At 34.3% G+C, this 14,336-nt stretch overlaps 1 protein-coding gene across 1 annotated transcript; it reads right to left on the bottom strand.

Moving 5' to 3' along the window:
* Positions 1-6,028: 6,028 nt before the first annotated feature.
* LOC134815629 (pyruvate dehydrogenase (acetyl-transferring) kinase, mitochondrial-like) lies at positions 6,029-12,131 on the bottom strand. The gene is made up of 4 exons (XM_063824178.1): positions 12,104-12,131; positions 8,093-8,266; positions 7,799-7,942; positions 6,029-7,571 (listed from the first exon to the last, which is right to left on the bottom strand). The coding sequence occupies exons 1-4, from the start codon at positions 12,122-12,124 to the stop codon at positions 7,446-7,448; spliced, it is 465 nt and encodes a 154-aa protein (XP_063680248.1). The 5' UTR covers positions 12,125-12,131; the 3' UTR covers positions 6,029-7,445.
* Between the last annotated feature and the right edge of the window lie 2,205 nt (positions 12,132-14,336).

Raw genomic sequence — 14,336 nt, forward strand, 5'->3', positions numbered from 1 at the left:
GTAGTGTTGAAAGTATTGAAACTAATACATATCGAGCTGTATTCAATCAGACTACGACACAATACGTGTATATTATATGGCTCTTAATGACTAACGCTTTATACCGTGAGAAACCCGGTATAGAGACGTTTTAAAGTTTATCACGAAAACGTATACTTGACCTCATGGCTCATTTACAGTTCGAAGAAGGCAAGAACAGATCAGGGAAACTAAGGAACAGCCAGGTCCAGGAAGCAAGTGTAAATACACCTTCCAACATCAACTGTGACTTGTTTTGTATTGTATTGCATACCGCTTCATTTACTATGCTGGATCGGTGGTTACCTCAAATCACCCCCATATGTCATCGTCAGGGTCGGCTAAACGTAAAATCAGCAAGAGTAACATACTGGCAAGGGTAAGATGTAGATACGAGTGACGGGCAAGGGGTAGTAAAGAACCGGTAATAATTAATTCAGTGAAATGCTCCACGAGAGTCAGGATATTTTGGAAATTGCTAATAGAGACAGATTCTGATCAGGAAGGATTGTTAATGTTATTGAGGGTGTTGATTTGAAATCCGGACGTCGTGAGGTAAAGATACAGGTTCTTCCCGTAGGATATTCGGGGCCATGATGATCAGCTCAGATTTAATGTGGGACAGATCGAAGAGCATTGAAAAGAGCGAGTTGAAATTTTAAGCTTTCTGGTCTTTTCTTGCCTTCTTTGAGCTGTCAAAGAGCCATGAGGCCAAGTAGACGTTTTCGTGCTAAACTGTAAAACCTCTCCATACTGGGCCTCTCACAGGAGAAACGAGAAGTGTACGGTATAGAACGTTTCATATACCTCATTAAGGGCCATAATATAATATACACGTATTGCATTGTGTCGTATTGTGATTGAATACAATCACGATATGTATTACTACTTACATCACCCACCAAATGCAATATGAACAACTTGGTTTGATTGTCGAGGAAAAGAAGAGGTCTGGTAATACAGGTAGGCTGGTTTAGATTAGCACAATTGACGGTACAGAGATGTTTATTTATTACAAATGTGATTATCTTAACCCCACTGATTCATCATTGAAATCAATAAAATGACAGTACAGCAGGCTATCGTTTCGATCTTGACTGTGCCATTGGTGCAGTTTCTGCGTAAAATAGTTTATGAAACTCTTATATCGCCGCGCGATCGTATGGTTAACGTTTTTCAGTTTCAGACCTCTTCACTTAGTAATTCCTGATTACTAAAATCTGCCGAGATTTACTGAACTCCAACTACAAATATTGGCTATTTAAGTATTCTTGAAACGAAAAATTCACTAAGTTTTTTTGAAAGGCATTTTTCTCCGTGTTTCATGCGGTTTGATCACTTTTGGCGGAAAAAATATTTTGAATTTTCGAAATTTTTTCCAAGTCTCGAAAAAAAATGTAAGTGAAAAATTTTCAAATTTTTTCTAAAAACTACTTTTCTCCGTGTTTTAAGCTATTCCGATCATTTTGAGCCAATAAAAAATTTTTAGAATTTTGCTAATTAGTTAATTGATAATTATCCAATTAACTTATTATCTGACGTAAAAATTGTTTGAACAAAAGTTTTTCTTCCTGATAATATGAACACACTCGATTGATCTGCAACCTTTTACGATGTTCACAACTAAAGATATTCGACAAACAAGAAAGGTGGTAAAAAGTGGTAAAGTGGCAAAAAGTGGCCTTAAGACAAGTGGAAAAGTTTGGAAAAATTGGTCAGCCATAAAGGGCACCTAATGGGACTCAAAAACGTCAAAAATCCTCTTAAAGCTTCGTGTGTCAGCAGATCGATTTTTTCAGACGGATCTGTCTGTAGCTGTACTAGTTGTTGTCTACTTTTAGACACAAGCGAAAAGATCTCAAAGATGCAAGATTTTTCCAAGCTAAACTCATGAAAAAGGAGCCGTTCAAAAGCACAACGTTCTGGAAAGATCTTTTGGCTCTGGGTACAGACCTGGAAAACCTGGCGTCAGTAACTGAGATAATGTTCTTTGTTTCGGACATGAGAATTATTCCTCTGCTAAAAGATCTGATGAAAAAGGTTAAGATGTATTGGGAACACGAGGAGCTTTTGGGCAGAGTCCTGAAATTGATAAATGAACAATATTTCATGACACACTCGGAGGTAACTTGTGACAATATTGATATCAGCGTTCTTTCAACTGTATCTGTTTTACTCAGTCTCCTGTTCAAAAAATGTCCATCGTCAATGGATCTTCGTATGAAAAGTCTTTCTCTTCCTTCCTTGTGGTTGGAAGTGATATCTGATATGGCTGGTTGTTATAAGTGCAAGCAAGATCTGCAGCCCATTGTCAAAATTGTGCGCCAAACATTTCCCATAACAGTAAATGTGGTGGGTCAATTGAGCACAAATTATAGGCTTGCTGAAGAGATGATCAGTGATCGATTCTTTGATACGTTATTGACAGCTGTAGGGACATTCCTCGCTAGTTCAAACCGCAAGAATGACCTTAGCCTCGTTATTGAATCGGACATTATGGCTAAATTATTGCAGCTTGTCGGGAATCGTTCGAAGGAAAGTGATTTCAAGAAATCAAACGAGTACGATTATCTCGTTGCAGTAATTGAAAGATACATTTTAATACTTACACAGACATCATCCAGTCTGTCATCTGATAATAGAGTTGCAGTAATGCCACTTATTGCTACACTCATCAGCACAGAATGGCTTTACATGTGTGACATTCTTTATTGACATGATAGTGGATCATTGCATTTGTGTTGTTGTGGATATCGCAGATGCAGAAAATGGTTCTGAACGGTTTGTGAATGCGCTCTGTGGACCCAACCACAACGTTTTGAAAGCAATGATCGAGTATGCAACGAGTCAGAACTTTCCACAGAAACTGGAATTTGTAGCTATGAGGATACACATAATTGTTGCCCTCTGCAGTGGTAAATTGCCCAAGTTGACCCAACACCTCAAACCTCTACTTTCTATATGCTTGAATCACGTGGTGAAAACAAATGAGATAAATCGACTGCGGCAAAAAAGCGGTACGTACGGTAACCAGGTAAGAGAAGAACAAATAGAGAGATTTGATAAATGCTACAATCTCAGCACTGCAACGATGGAAATTTACAAATGTATTGTCTTGGGCGGTACAATCGATGAACTGAAAAAACTGGAGACGGAATTCAAAATACTGGAAACTTTTTTCAAAGCTATCTCCATGAGCAAAAGGTCTGAAATCTTAGTTATTTCATTTGAGATTATCTCAGAAATTTTGGAAGCTCATCACTTTGACTTCATATCGTCACAACAGCTGGTGGAGCATATGCCTCTGATTTGGAGGAAAATGAAAGTATCACAAACTGAACTTGTAGATCCTGTCGCTAAAATCACGTACAGACTGGCACTATTCCTCCCCAGCATCCACTACCCTCTTAACTTCACTGAGTGGGAACATACCCTGGTTCAACACGCAAAATCAATCTTGCAGATGAAACCCATTTCTCCAGGATTTTTCCGACTCGCATGGGAAATGATAAGGTCAGGTAATCGTGAACAGCTTTTTGACGAACTTCTTACATTGGCTTCTGATCGAACAGTTGGTTATGCTGCACCGGGAAAATCTGATCTCGCAAAAATATTCAGGCTTATTTCGGAGCTTCTTATTGGGTATTTGGAGAATGATCCGCCCTTTAATACAAGATATTTAACACATTTGACACACTGCATGGTGGAGATTGCTAGATCTAGCACACTTGATGAGGAATTATATGTCCTGGAAGATATGGTTTCTCCGGCCATGTGGCTCCTCGAGAAACAGAGTGACGAGAAGATTGTGGCAAAGGTTAAAGAGTTTATCAACATTTTACACTGATAAGGGTTAAGAACAGTAACATTAGTTTCTTGTTGCAGTTAACTTGGTTGTTTTTATAACCCACGCGATTGAACGTTACCCATTAAATTATCCAATTAGTATTATTTGTAACTAATATTTAATGTTATGACACAATATTCGGTGTGAATGCTGAATGATGTATTAATATAGTTTTTATAATTGTTTACGAAACCCGTTTTTAACTTTGATGTTTTGTTAAGGGAGCATTGGTTGTGTTTTTACAAATAGATTTATAAATTTTATCATTGAATTTTCAAATTAATATTATATTCGTAGTTTTGTCGGTGTAAATGCGTTATAGTTTATTTATTAGAGCTAAAAGAAAAACTATAATAGCTTGAGGATCTTTATTATTGTTTGCAAAACCTCATTGTACCATTTAATTTGTATTGTTTAGCAATGTTGACTCATATCATATTTATGCGAAATTTCTATTGAAATTCGTTATTCAATTTGCAAATGTATTGAACCTACAAAATTACTTATAACATCATTTACATTGTATATGCTTCTTTTAAATTAACGATAATAAGGTTCGTTTTAATGTCGTCAGGTGATTAATATTACCTGAGTCACTAATGTATAGTTTAATCTGACCAACTGTGTATTAACTTAAGTTTGTGTAAACAATGCTAATATCTCTTATTTCGTTTGAAGTACCCGTCATACTTCGTGAGCTATCAATTTAAAAATAATTATCTTATACAAAACGACGTTGCCAAATTCTAAACACAAGGAAATACTTTTGTGTTTGATTTAATAAGCTTCACCATTCCCCAATAGCCTTGCTATATATCGTCATCTTCTGGTGTTCGTATTAGCGCTCGATTTTAAAATTATATTTGGCAGGGCAGCTGGTTAGCTTGCTAACTACGCAACCCTTTCCAGGAAAATCATAACTAGGAAAGTGTATACTGTAAAACACAGGTAATAGTTGAGCACTAACAAGAAAAATTTGAATTTTAAATGGTTTTGTTATGTAACCAACAGGGAAATTGGTATTGTCGAGTAGATTTAATACGTCCAGAAGTTTTAAAAAAATACCAATCTCGACTTAATTGAGTTAGTAGTGAGGACATGTCCCTATTGGTTACAAATTTGTTTGGAAATGGAAATGTTCTAAATTTGTATTGATCAGTAAAAGTGTGATGTTAGAACTGGAAAATATTTTCCAGGCGATGACAAATATTATCCGTCATCGCCATGAGAGGAGCACTTTTTTCTTGGGCAATTTGTCGCAAGCTATTTGGTAATCGGCTTATTAGATAATTTTTTAAAATTGTATGCAATTTAACAAGGGTACGGTATTGGTAATGAATGGGTGTTATTGAGCCCAAACTCTAAAATTGTGCCTTCTTTCATATCTCCAACTATGAGTCGAAAATACAAATCTCACCATCAATTCATCGCGCCAAAAAAGTTAAATTGCCACATTTGGTCACATCTTAAAAAGTTTTGGCGAAATTTGTAGGGCGCGAACAAAAAACGACGGTACGCACGAAGCTGTAAAATATACAATTATAGAATTTAGGATCCAGCATGTGCCATGTGTGTACGAAACTGAGCTAATGGCCTTACAAATTAGAATCTTTCACTAATAGTCTGGAAACCCCTTCAAAAAATTCTTTAGTTGGTGACCTAAATATCCTGCTCATTTAGTTTTGAGCCTATATGATCTAACAGGAAATATTAACGATTTCTACAGATTTTTAGTTGTCAGAGCTTCATCAAGAGATTGATATCCGCACTTAACGAAAAATAAAACAAATCGATAACATAAAAATGTTAAATTTAAAAAATTACAGAGCTGAATTGTATCTAAAGCCAATAGTACATAAATCCCATGAAGGGACCGTTCAAATATTACGCCATTATTTCAGGTATGGGGGGGGGGGGGGGGGGGGGGTTGTCTACATTAGCGAAATGCTGGCTCTTATGTGATTTTTACATAATATAGCAATGTGTAATCTTGCTAATATGGGGAAGTAAAGAGAATTTGAAATCTTGCTGACGTAATATGTGAAAACTGTTCGACCCATATTCATTTGGACCTTTATTTCTGGTTCAGATTACGGAGGGAGATTTCCTGAACGCTAAAATATTTTACAAACATAGGTCTATGAAAATCAAAGATGTTGGTGTGATAAATCAATATCGATAAATTTGATAATCATTCTTGTCTAAAATCTATAAATTACAGTCTAAGAATCGTTTCATAACAAATCTCCTGAAATTGGCTCGATTTGTGAAATGAACTACAGATAAACAGAATTGATCATACGCCAAAACACCAAGGAAATAAAAAAACGGAATATGCTTGAAAAAAAACTTGGTTTTATTTTTATAATATAATATGACCCTACACTTTTTTAATTGTTTTAACTTTAAAGAGACGAACATGTCACCTACATAGCAACAATTTTCAAAACTAGTATTAACTGGGAATCAGTTTACAATGATTATGAGAATATGCACTTGTTGCCATACCATTTCCCAATGACAACTTTCAACAAGCTTTGTGAAAACATTTCCAATCAATAACCTCAAAAATTCGTTGTTATATTGGTTCCATCTTGTGTAAGATTTTAGCACAACATATTGCAGAAGTGGTCTTGACATCACAGTTTTTTACCTTTGGTCAGCTTAAAAAGTCACAAAACGTAATTGAAAAATCTCTGATAATAGTCATGCTTAATTAAAATAATTTACACACAAATCGAACCTACGTTTGTAATAAACTGTCCAGTATCTAAAATCGAGAATGAATCATACAGGATTTTCGCAATCCTTTAATTAAAGTTAATTTTGTAATATATTTTAACATGGAACGATCAAAGTGTTTCAGTTAAATCATTATAAAGTAAGAAAGTTAATTTTGCATGAACGGAACTAATTTTGATGTAAAACTTGCTAATGCATCAAAATTTTCTTTGCATTGCTATACTAAAAATCACGGAATCTAAATTCTAAAATCGTACTAAGGATTCGTAAGGATACTAAGGATCGTACTAAGGATCAAGATATCGACCAAACAGATTAATTCTGTGGAGTAGGCCTGGAAGTGGCAGAATAACTTACAACCATATTTAAACAGGTATTAATAAACGTACGTACTACATTTTACTGACACCAACATAAAGCCAACTTCACTGAACTTCAGTCGTTATTATCATTGGTTGAAGTTGGCTGCATGTTGGTGACTGTGGTTTCCTGGATATTAAAAATGTAAAGAAATTTTTACCCAGGCTAATGTTGATCAAACTTTGTTCATATTTTCATTGAAAGGACCAGAACATATAACCAACTTTAGTTTTCAGAGCTAAGCTTTAATATAAACAGTGATAATAAGAGCCACATCAGATGCCAATCAGCCCATTGTACCCTCTAGCTATGTTTTTCAGATAGGATCTTTCTGTCGGTTTTTGGTGGATAGCAGAAATAAAATCAACAAAATCTGGTTCCTATCGTGCAGTAATAGTTATTTTAGCAAACTTTCAGTTCGTTGAGAAGGGAGAAGGTATTTTTAGCGATGGTCTTGCTACAGTCGAGGGTTTTACGTCTATGACCAGATTGGTCGTGATTTGCCGGCGACATTCCAGTCTTGAACCATGGTTCCAATCTGATACTTCGCCTGACTCGTCTTGTTGAACAGAGGCAGAACTTCGCTGGCATTCTCCGATAAATTCTAAGGAATAGAAATGTGTCACAGTATGGTTGATGAGTCTGACGTGTATTTTCTTGGTTTCTAGACCATCCTGTAACTTTATTTATGTATATTGTATAATTGTACAAATACTACCATATTTAATTTATCTCAATTATATACCCTGATGTATCATTGAACTGCATAAAAGAACATTTTATAATTATACATACATAACACACAATAAAATTAATGTCCACATAATTAACCTGTAGATAAATAACAGCATCAGTCCCGTATCCCTCCACACTCACTAACCGAATGTTACCGTTCAGGTACCGGGCATACAGCCGAGAAAGGGGTAATCCGTACCCAAAGCCGGCCAAGGGCGGTATTCTCGAGTCTTTCTCTGGCTACAAATAAAAAACAGTGAGCTCTTCAGAACTACCTACCTATTCTAAGCTAAAATACAACAAAAAACTCAAAAGTCAAGATAATAATATAGAACTGTGGGAAGTAGGAACTTGTTAACACATTATCTCCATATTCAATCTACAACTAACCTCTGGGGCTGTTGAGTAATGGTAGTCGAATAGTTGGTCCTGCTCAGACATAGGAATTCCTCGGCCTCTATCAGACACTTTAATACTGATGTCTTTTTTCCCTTGAACTATGCAAATTTGAACTGGGTGCTTTTCTCCGGTGAACGGATTTTCAACTGACGCCCTCAGTGCGTTCTGAAGAGAATAACATTAACATGATTATAGTGTAAGAACAGTTTACAAAATCATGATAATGATATGATCATGATCATTGCACACGGTAAAGTCGTTCCTGCCAGTAAATGTAGATATAACTATAATAGGTACATACTCGGTTAAAAGCTACAATTAATAATAACATATTTCTACGCGTGTCTATTTTAATTAAACACCCTAATATATCAAATGATAGAGTAGTTCGCTGTTTATTAGTCTCATGATTGAAATTCTGATAGTTAGATAATATCCGGATATATATCCAATATTATATTAACTACCCGCACAAAACCCTTAAATAACTAACTCACGTAATTGGCATCCGAATTGCTTAAAAATTTCAGAGAATATAGATATGGGTCAAACTTAAATTTCCTGAAATTTTCGTAAAATTTCATCAATTACATCACTCCCTCTTTTTCTCTTTTGTTACCATAAAGTGAGAACGTTTTGAGTTAGGAACTCCAAAATTTCCAGGCACATGTGGTTTAATAATAGAAGAGCTTTCTCAAAATTTCAAGTTGGTTGTTTACAGCTTCGAATACGTTATCTCGGCACTTAATCTGTGATTTCGTCACCCAATTAGGAGCTATTCAGTAGCAGGCAATAATGAGCCTCATTAGGCAGTACCGAGCATGTTGGGGGATGACAATCTGATCACTTTGAGTGAATACCTTAAAATCAAAGAAATTCTCGTTATAGCGCTTCGGTTGCTGTCCTATGAGCAGGTTCTAACCAATCAGACCATTGATTAAGTGAAGAAATCACAGATTAAGTGCCGAGATCATGTATTCGCCATATCTTAAAATGGTCATAACTCAGTTTAGTTGTTAACAACCATCTTGAAATTTTGGAAAACACTTCAATTATCAAACCACATCTGTCTGGAAATTTTTGGAGTTCCTAACGTTCTCACTTTATGGCGACAAAAGAGAAAATGAAATTTTACGAGACTTTCAGGAAATTTAAGTTTTACCCATATCTATATTATCTGAAATGTTTAAGCAATTCTGATGCCAATTACGTGAGTTATTTAAGGGTAGTTAATTTTGGGCCACCCTCTATATATAACTGATAAGATGTACGTCTGCATATTGCTGTCACCATAAAGTATGGATAACCACATGCACCAACGGAGATTGTGACGTCACAATGGTTGTTCACCAAATTCGACTTCAAAATTGAAATTTGCCACTAATTAACGGAATGCGCTGGTCTAATTATTGTTTGGCAACATGATATTTGTGCGCGCGAGAAAGTCTTTAATTTTTATACGCCACCGCAACATATTTTAATCATTGTAGGAACTCCACGATGCTTGTTAATGTTGCAGGAATGAATTCCCCATGCTCATGAAATGCAATGGGACTGTTTTCCCAGATAAAATACGACCAAAACAACAGAAGTTATGAAAACAATATGACAATATGTAATAGATCGGAATGCCTGCATCTGTCCTACTCCTAGCTGTTCTCCGTGTGGGTAAACCATGATAACGATATTCAATATGATCATAACCAATTAGTGTGTCAATTTCAACCATTTTATGGTGCATGCAGCGTGTTTGAGAACACCACAGAAGAAAAATGATCCATAGGAATGACCGGGTAACAGTAAACATTAGGTGCGCCAATTATTGTGTCCACATTACAGTGATCAGTAGATTCCTGTCATCATAAAGTATGAACAACCACGTCACACGCACCAACGTTATAATGTAAAGAGATTAGAATTCATACCATGTTATTATATCACATTACCTGTACTAAAGGGGTTATTGTCATGTGTTTTCGATTATCGTGCGATATCAGTGCGACATAACAATTATCGTGCGATGACAGTACGACATCACAATTATCGTGCGATAAAAAAACGATCCTGCGATAATCACGCGTTTATCGTCAAGTACCGCGATAATCGTACGATAATCGTGCACCACAAACGATAATCGTCTCGCATGCGATAAACGCGCGATAATCGTTGCAAGATTAAAATCTGCGAAATGGTCAATATTTTCCACCGTGGCATGATCTAGCTCTGGCCTGGCTGCATGCATCCTGTGCGCGGCGCGGCTTGAAATGCGCGCGTTATATAATTAATTCGCCGACGCGATCGGCGGGATAAGTCGTGACGACTGCAAATTTGTAAGTGCATTTATACCGCAATGACGCTCTCTAACTTGGCGTATTCACCTGTTGCGTATTGTACTATCACCACACCTGGGAACTGGCTTACAATTGTGCAGGAGACAAAAGATTAATACACAGTACAGTATGTGGACATCTATTATATTTGTCACTTCTGGTCGCGACAATACGGACACGGGACAGTATAAAACCACATTTTCACAGAGCCTTAATTTTGAGAAATTTTATTACAGCCCCAAACAGACAATAAACATGACTTGATAAACTTGTTAACTAAATTCATGGCTAAACCGGTCGGACTGGTTACAATGGTACTTTTTTTGTTGCCAATTTTCTTATCTGATAAATTCCAAATTCCAATGCTACTGGACCGGTACGAAGAATTTTCCTGGCCTAGACACTGAAGAGATAAAACATAAATACATAATGCATATGGTAAATTTGTCTATAGCCCTCATTGAATTAGGCACCTATAAATCTAATCCGAACTTTTCCAAAACATCAACAAAACATCAACTGTAATTCCCTGTGAGGATAACATACGGCACTCACTGAATCCTGTTATTCAGGGCAACATCAACTGTAATTCCCTGTGAAGATAACAGACGCACTCACTGACTCCTGGTTTACTTATATCATATTACTCTGTCTCGTGCCCACTGCCCAGTGCGCTGCAAATCGATTGCAAAACTTTTGCGAAAGAAACTGTACTAAAACTGTTTTACAAATATCTTAACATGTGCTTTATGATCATTTACTGGATTAATTTCTACCTTTTTTCAACCTATTTTGAAGGAACAGTAGCAGTTTTGGTGAGAGTGCTCTTATAGCTGAATAGTTGAATTCTGTTATTGAGTATATTTTACTGTGTATAATGTAAAATTCTACCAGTCATTAGTAACCATATTAGGCATAAATACCTGACAGATCTAATGTTACACATTCTTATGCCGTATTATAAACATTATATTAGACTCATAATATGTACGTTTCACTAGCACAAGTTGATAACTTTTAAAATGTATTATATGACAAGCTAAGGCTTCTTAGTTAAAAATTCATACAGTTTCACAAATTTGCGGCATGATTGTAGCATGATTTTAACATGATTGCAGCATGATTTTCGTGAAGGATAATCTGCATTTTCGTTTCTATTATTAGTTTTTTGTAATCGCTATGAAATAAGGGGACTTATAAGTGCAGTAAAATAGTATTACGATCAAAGAATCACTGCACATACAATTTGTGAAAGGAGTATTAACGGATCTAAAGGATGGTTTCGGTCACGGCAGTGAGTTTTAACTTAAAGGCTGTTAAAATCACATACCAACTTGGCTTTTATAAATTAGTTTGCCAACTTTCTTTCTGGCTGATTTACTTTGTAATTGCTTGCTTCTTGAAACCACTTTATATGTGCTTGTTTGTGACTCAATAGCTACAAGCATAGTAATACAACGTGTAACTGCAAGGATCTATCTAAAGCATTAATTTACTCTACTGTTAGTGTATTTTTAGAGGCAGTAATAGAATCAAATATCAATTCAAAATCATTACAATATCCACTCACATGTTTCCTAACTATTCACTATAGATTTTCACCAAAGGCAAAAAGTCATAGGAAAGAACACGCTTGGTTATTGAGATGAAAGTAAACATAATTATGATTTACCTTAATAAGTTCAAAGACCATGTGATGTAAGTGAAAACCCCCAAATTAAATTTTAAAAAAAAAAATTTTGGGGGGGAAAAAAAACCCCCGGGGAATTTTTTAAAATTTTTCCCCCCTTTTTAAAAAATTTTTAAAAAAAACTTTCATTTTTTTTCAAATTTTTTTTTTTCCCTTTTAAAATTTTTTAAAAAATTTTTTTTTCCCCCAAATTAAAATTTAAAACTTTGGTTTTTTTTGGGTTTTTAAAAACCCCAAGAATTAAAAAAAAAAAAAACCCCTTAATGAAAAAAAAAAAAAATTTTTTTTTTTTTTTTAAAAAAAACTTTTTTTAAAACCCTAAAAAAAATTTAAAAAAAAAACCCCCCAAAAAACCCCCTTTTTTAAAAAACCCAAAAAAAAAAAAAACCCCAAAAAAAAAAAAAAAAAGGGGGGTTTTTTTTTTTTTTTTTAAAAAAAAAAGGGGGAAAAAGGGGGGAAAAAGGAAAAAAAAAAAAAATTTTTTTTTAAAAAAATTTAAAAAAAAAAGGGGGGGGGGGGAAATTTGGGGGGTTTTTTGGGGGTTTTTTAAAGGGGGTTTTTTGGGGGGTTTTGGGGGGTTTTTTTTTTTTTTTTTTTAAAAAAAAGGGGGGGGGGGGGGGGGGGGGGGGAAAGGGGGGGGGGGGGGGGGGGGGGGGGGGGGGGGGGGGGGGGGGGGGGGGGGGGGGGGGGGGGGGGGGGGGGGGGGGGGGGTTTTTTGGGGGGGTTTTGGGGGGGGGGGGGGGGGGGTTTTTGGGGGGGGGGTTTTTTTTTTTTTTTGGGGGGGGGGGGGGGGGGGGTTTTTTTTTTTTTTTTTTTTTTTTTTTTTTTTTTTTTTTTTTTTTTTTTTTTTTTTTTTTTTTTTTTTTTTTTTTTTTTTTTTTTTTTTTTTTTTTTTTTTTTTTTTTTTTTTTTTTTTTTTTTTTTTTTTTTTTTTTTTTTTTTTTTTTTAAATTTTTTTTTTTTTTTTTTTTTTTTTTTTTTTTTTTTTTTTTTTTTTTTTTTTTTTTTTTTTTTTTTTTTTTTTTTTTTTTTTTTTTTTTTTTTTTTTTTTTTTTTAAATTTTTTTTTTTTTTTTTTTTTTTTTTTTTTTTTTTTTTTTTTTTTTTTTTTTTTTTTTTTTTTTTTTTTTTAAAAAAAAATTTTTTTTTTTTTTTTTTTTTTTTAAAAAATTTTTTTTTTTTTTTTTTTTTTTTTTTTTTTTTTTTTTTTTTAATTTTTTTTTTTTTTTTTTTTTTTTTTTTTTTTTTTTTTTTTTTTTTTTTTTTTTTTTTTAAAAAATTTTTTTGGGAAAAAAAAAACCCCCTTTTTTTTTCCCCCCCCCCCAAAAAACCCCCAAAAACCCCCGGGAAAAAAAAAAAAGAAAGGAAAAATTTTTTTCCCCCCCCCCCTTTTTTTTTCCCCCTTTTTGAAAAACCCAAAAAAACCCCCCCCCCTTTTTTTTTTTAAAACCTTTTTAAAAAAAAAAATTTACAAAAAGGGGTTAAAAGGGGGGGCCCGGGGGGAAAAGGAAAACCCCCCGGGGCCCCGGGTTTTAAAATTTTTTAAAAAACCAAGGGGGTTTTGGGGAAAAAAAATTTTTTAAAGGGGTTTTAAAAAAATTCGGGTTTAAGGGGGGGGGGGGGGAAAAAAAAAAAAAAAATTTTTTTAAAAAGGGGGGGGTTTGGGGAAGGGGAAAAAGGGGGGTTTCCTTTTTGGGGGGTTTTGGGGAAATTTATCCCTTTTTTGGGGAAAAAAAAATTTTTAAAAAAAACCCAAAAAACCCCCCTTTTAAAAAAAAATTTTAAAAAAAAAAAAAGGGGGGAAAAAAGGGAAAAATTTCCAAAAGGGGAAAGGGTTTTAAAAAAAGGGGGGTTTTTTAAAAAATTTTTTTAAATTTTAAAAAAAAAAAAGGGGTTTTTTCCCAAAAAGGAAAAAAAAAAAATTTTTTTTTGGGGGTTTTTTTAAAAAAATTTTTTTTTTAAAATTTTTTTTAATTTTTAAAAAAAAAAAAAATTTTTTTTTTTTTTTAAAAAAAAAACCAAAAAAAAAAAAAAATTCCTTTAAATAAAGAATTTTTAAAAAATTTTAAAATTTTTTTAAAAAAAAAACCCCCCCCCCCTTTTAAAAAATTTTTCCCCCCCCAAAAAAAACCCCAAGAAAAAATTCCCAAAAATTCCCCTTCCCCGCCCAAAAAAATTTTTTTTTTAAAAAATTTTTTTGGGGGGTTTTTTTTTAA

This window comes from Bolinopsis microptera, chromosome 5 (genome assembly GCF_026151205.1).
Source record: "Bolinopsis microptera isolate Bmic1 chromosome 5, MBARI_Bmic_1.0, whole genome shotgun sequence".
NCBI classification, from domain to species: Eukaryota; Metazoa; Ctenophora; class Tentaculata; order Lobata; family Bolinopsidae; genus Bolinopsis; species Bolinopsis microptera.

What these genes read in the sequence shown, in the direction of transcription:
- LOC134815629 (XM_063824178.1), bottom strand. Translation starts at nt 12,124, where the DNA reads ATGGTCTTTGAACTTATTAAG. An exon ending in ATTACTCAACAGCCCCAGAG is followed by an intron (nt 7,943 to 8,092) that starts GTTAGTTGTAGA and finishes TTTTATTTGTAG; the next exon opens with CCAGAGAAAGACTCGAGAAT. An exon ending in ATGCTGTTATTTATCTACAG is followed by an intron (nt 7,572 to 7,798) that starts GTTAATTATGTG and finishes TCTATTCCTTAG; the next exon opens with AATTTATCGGAGAATGCCAG.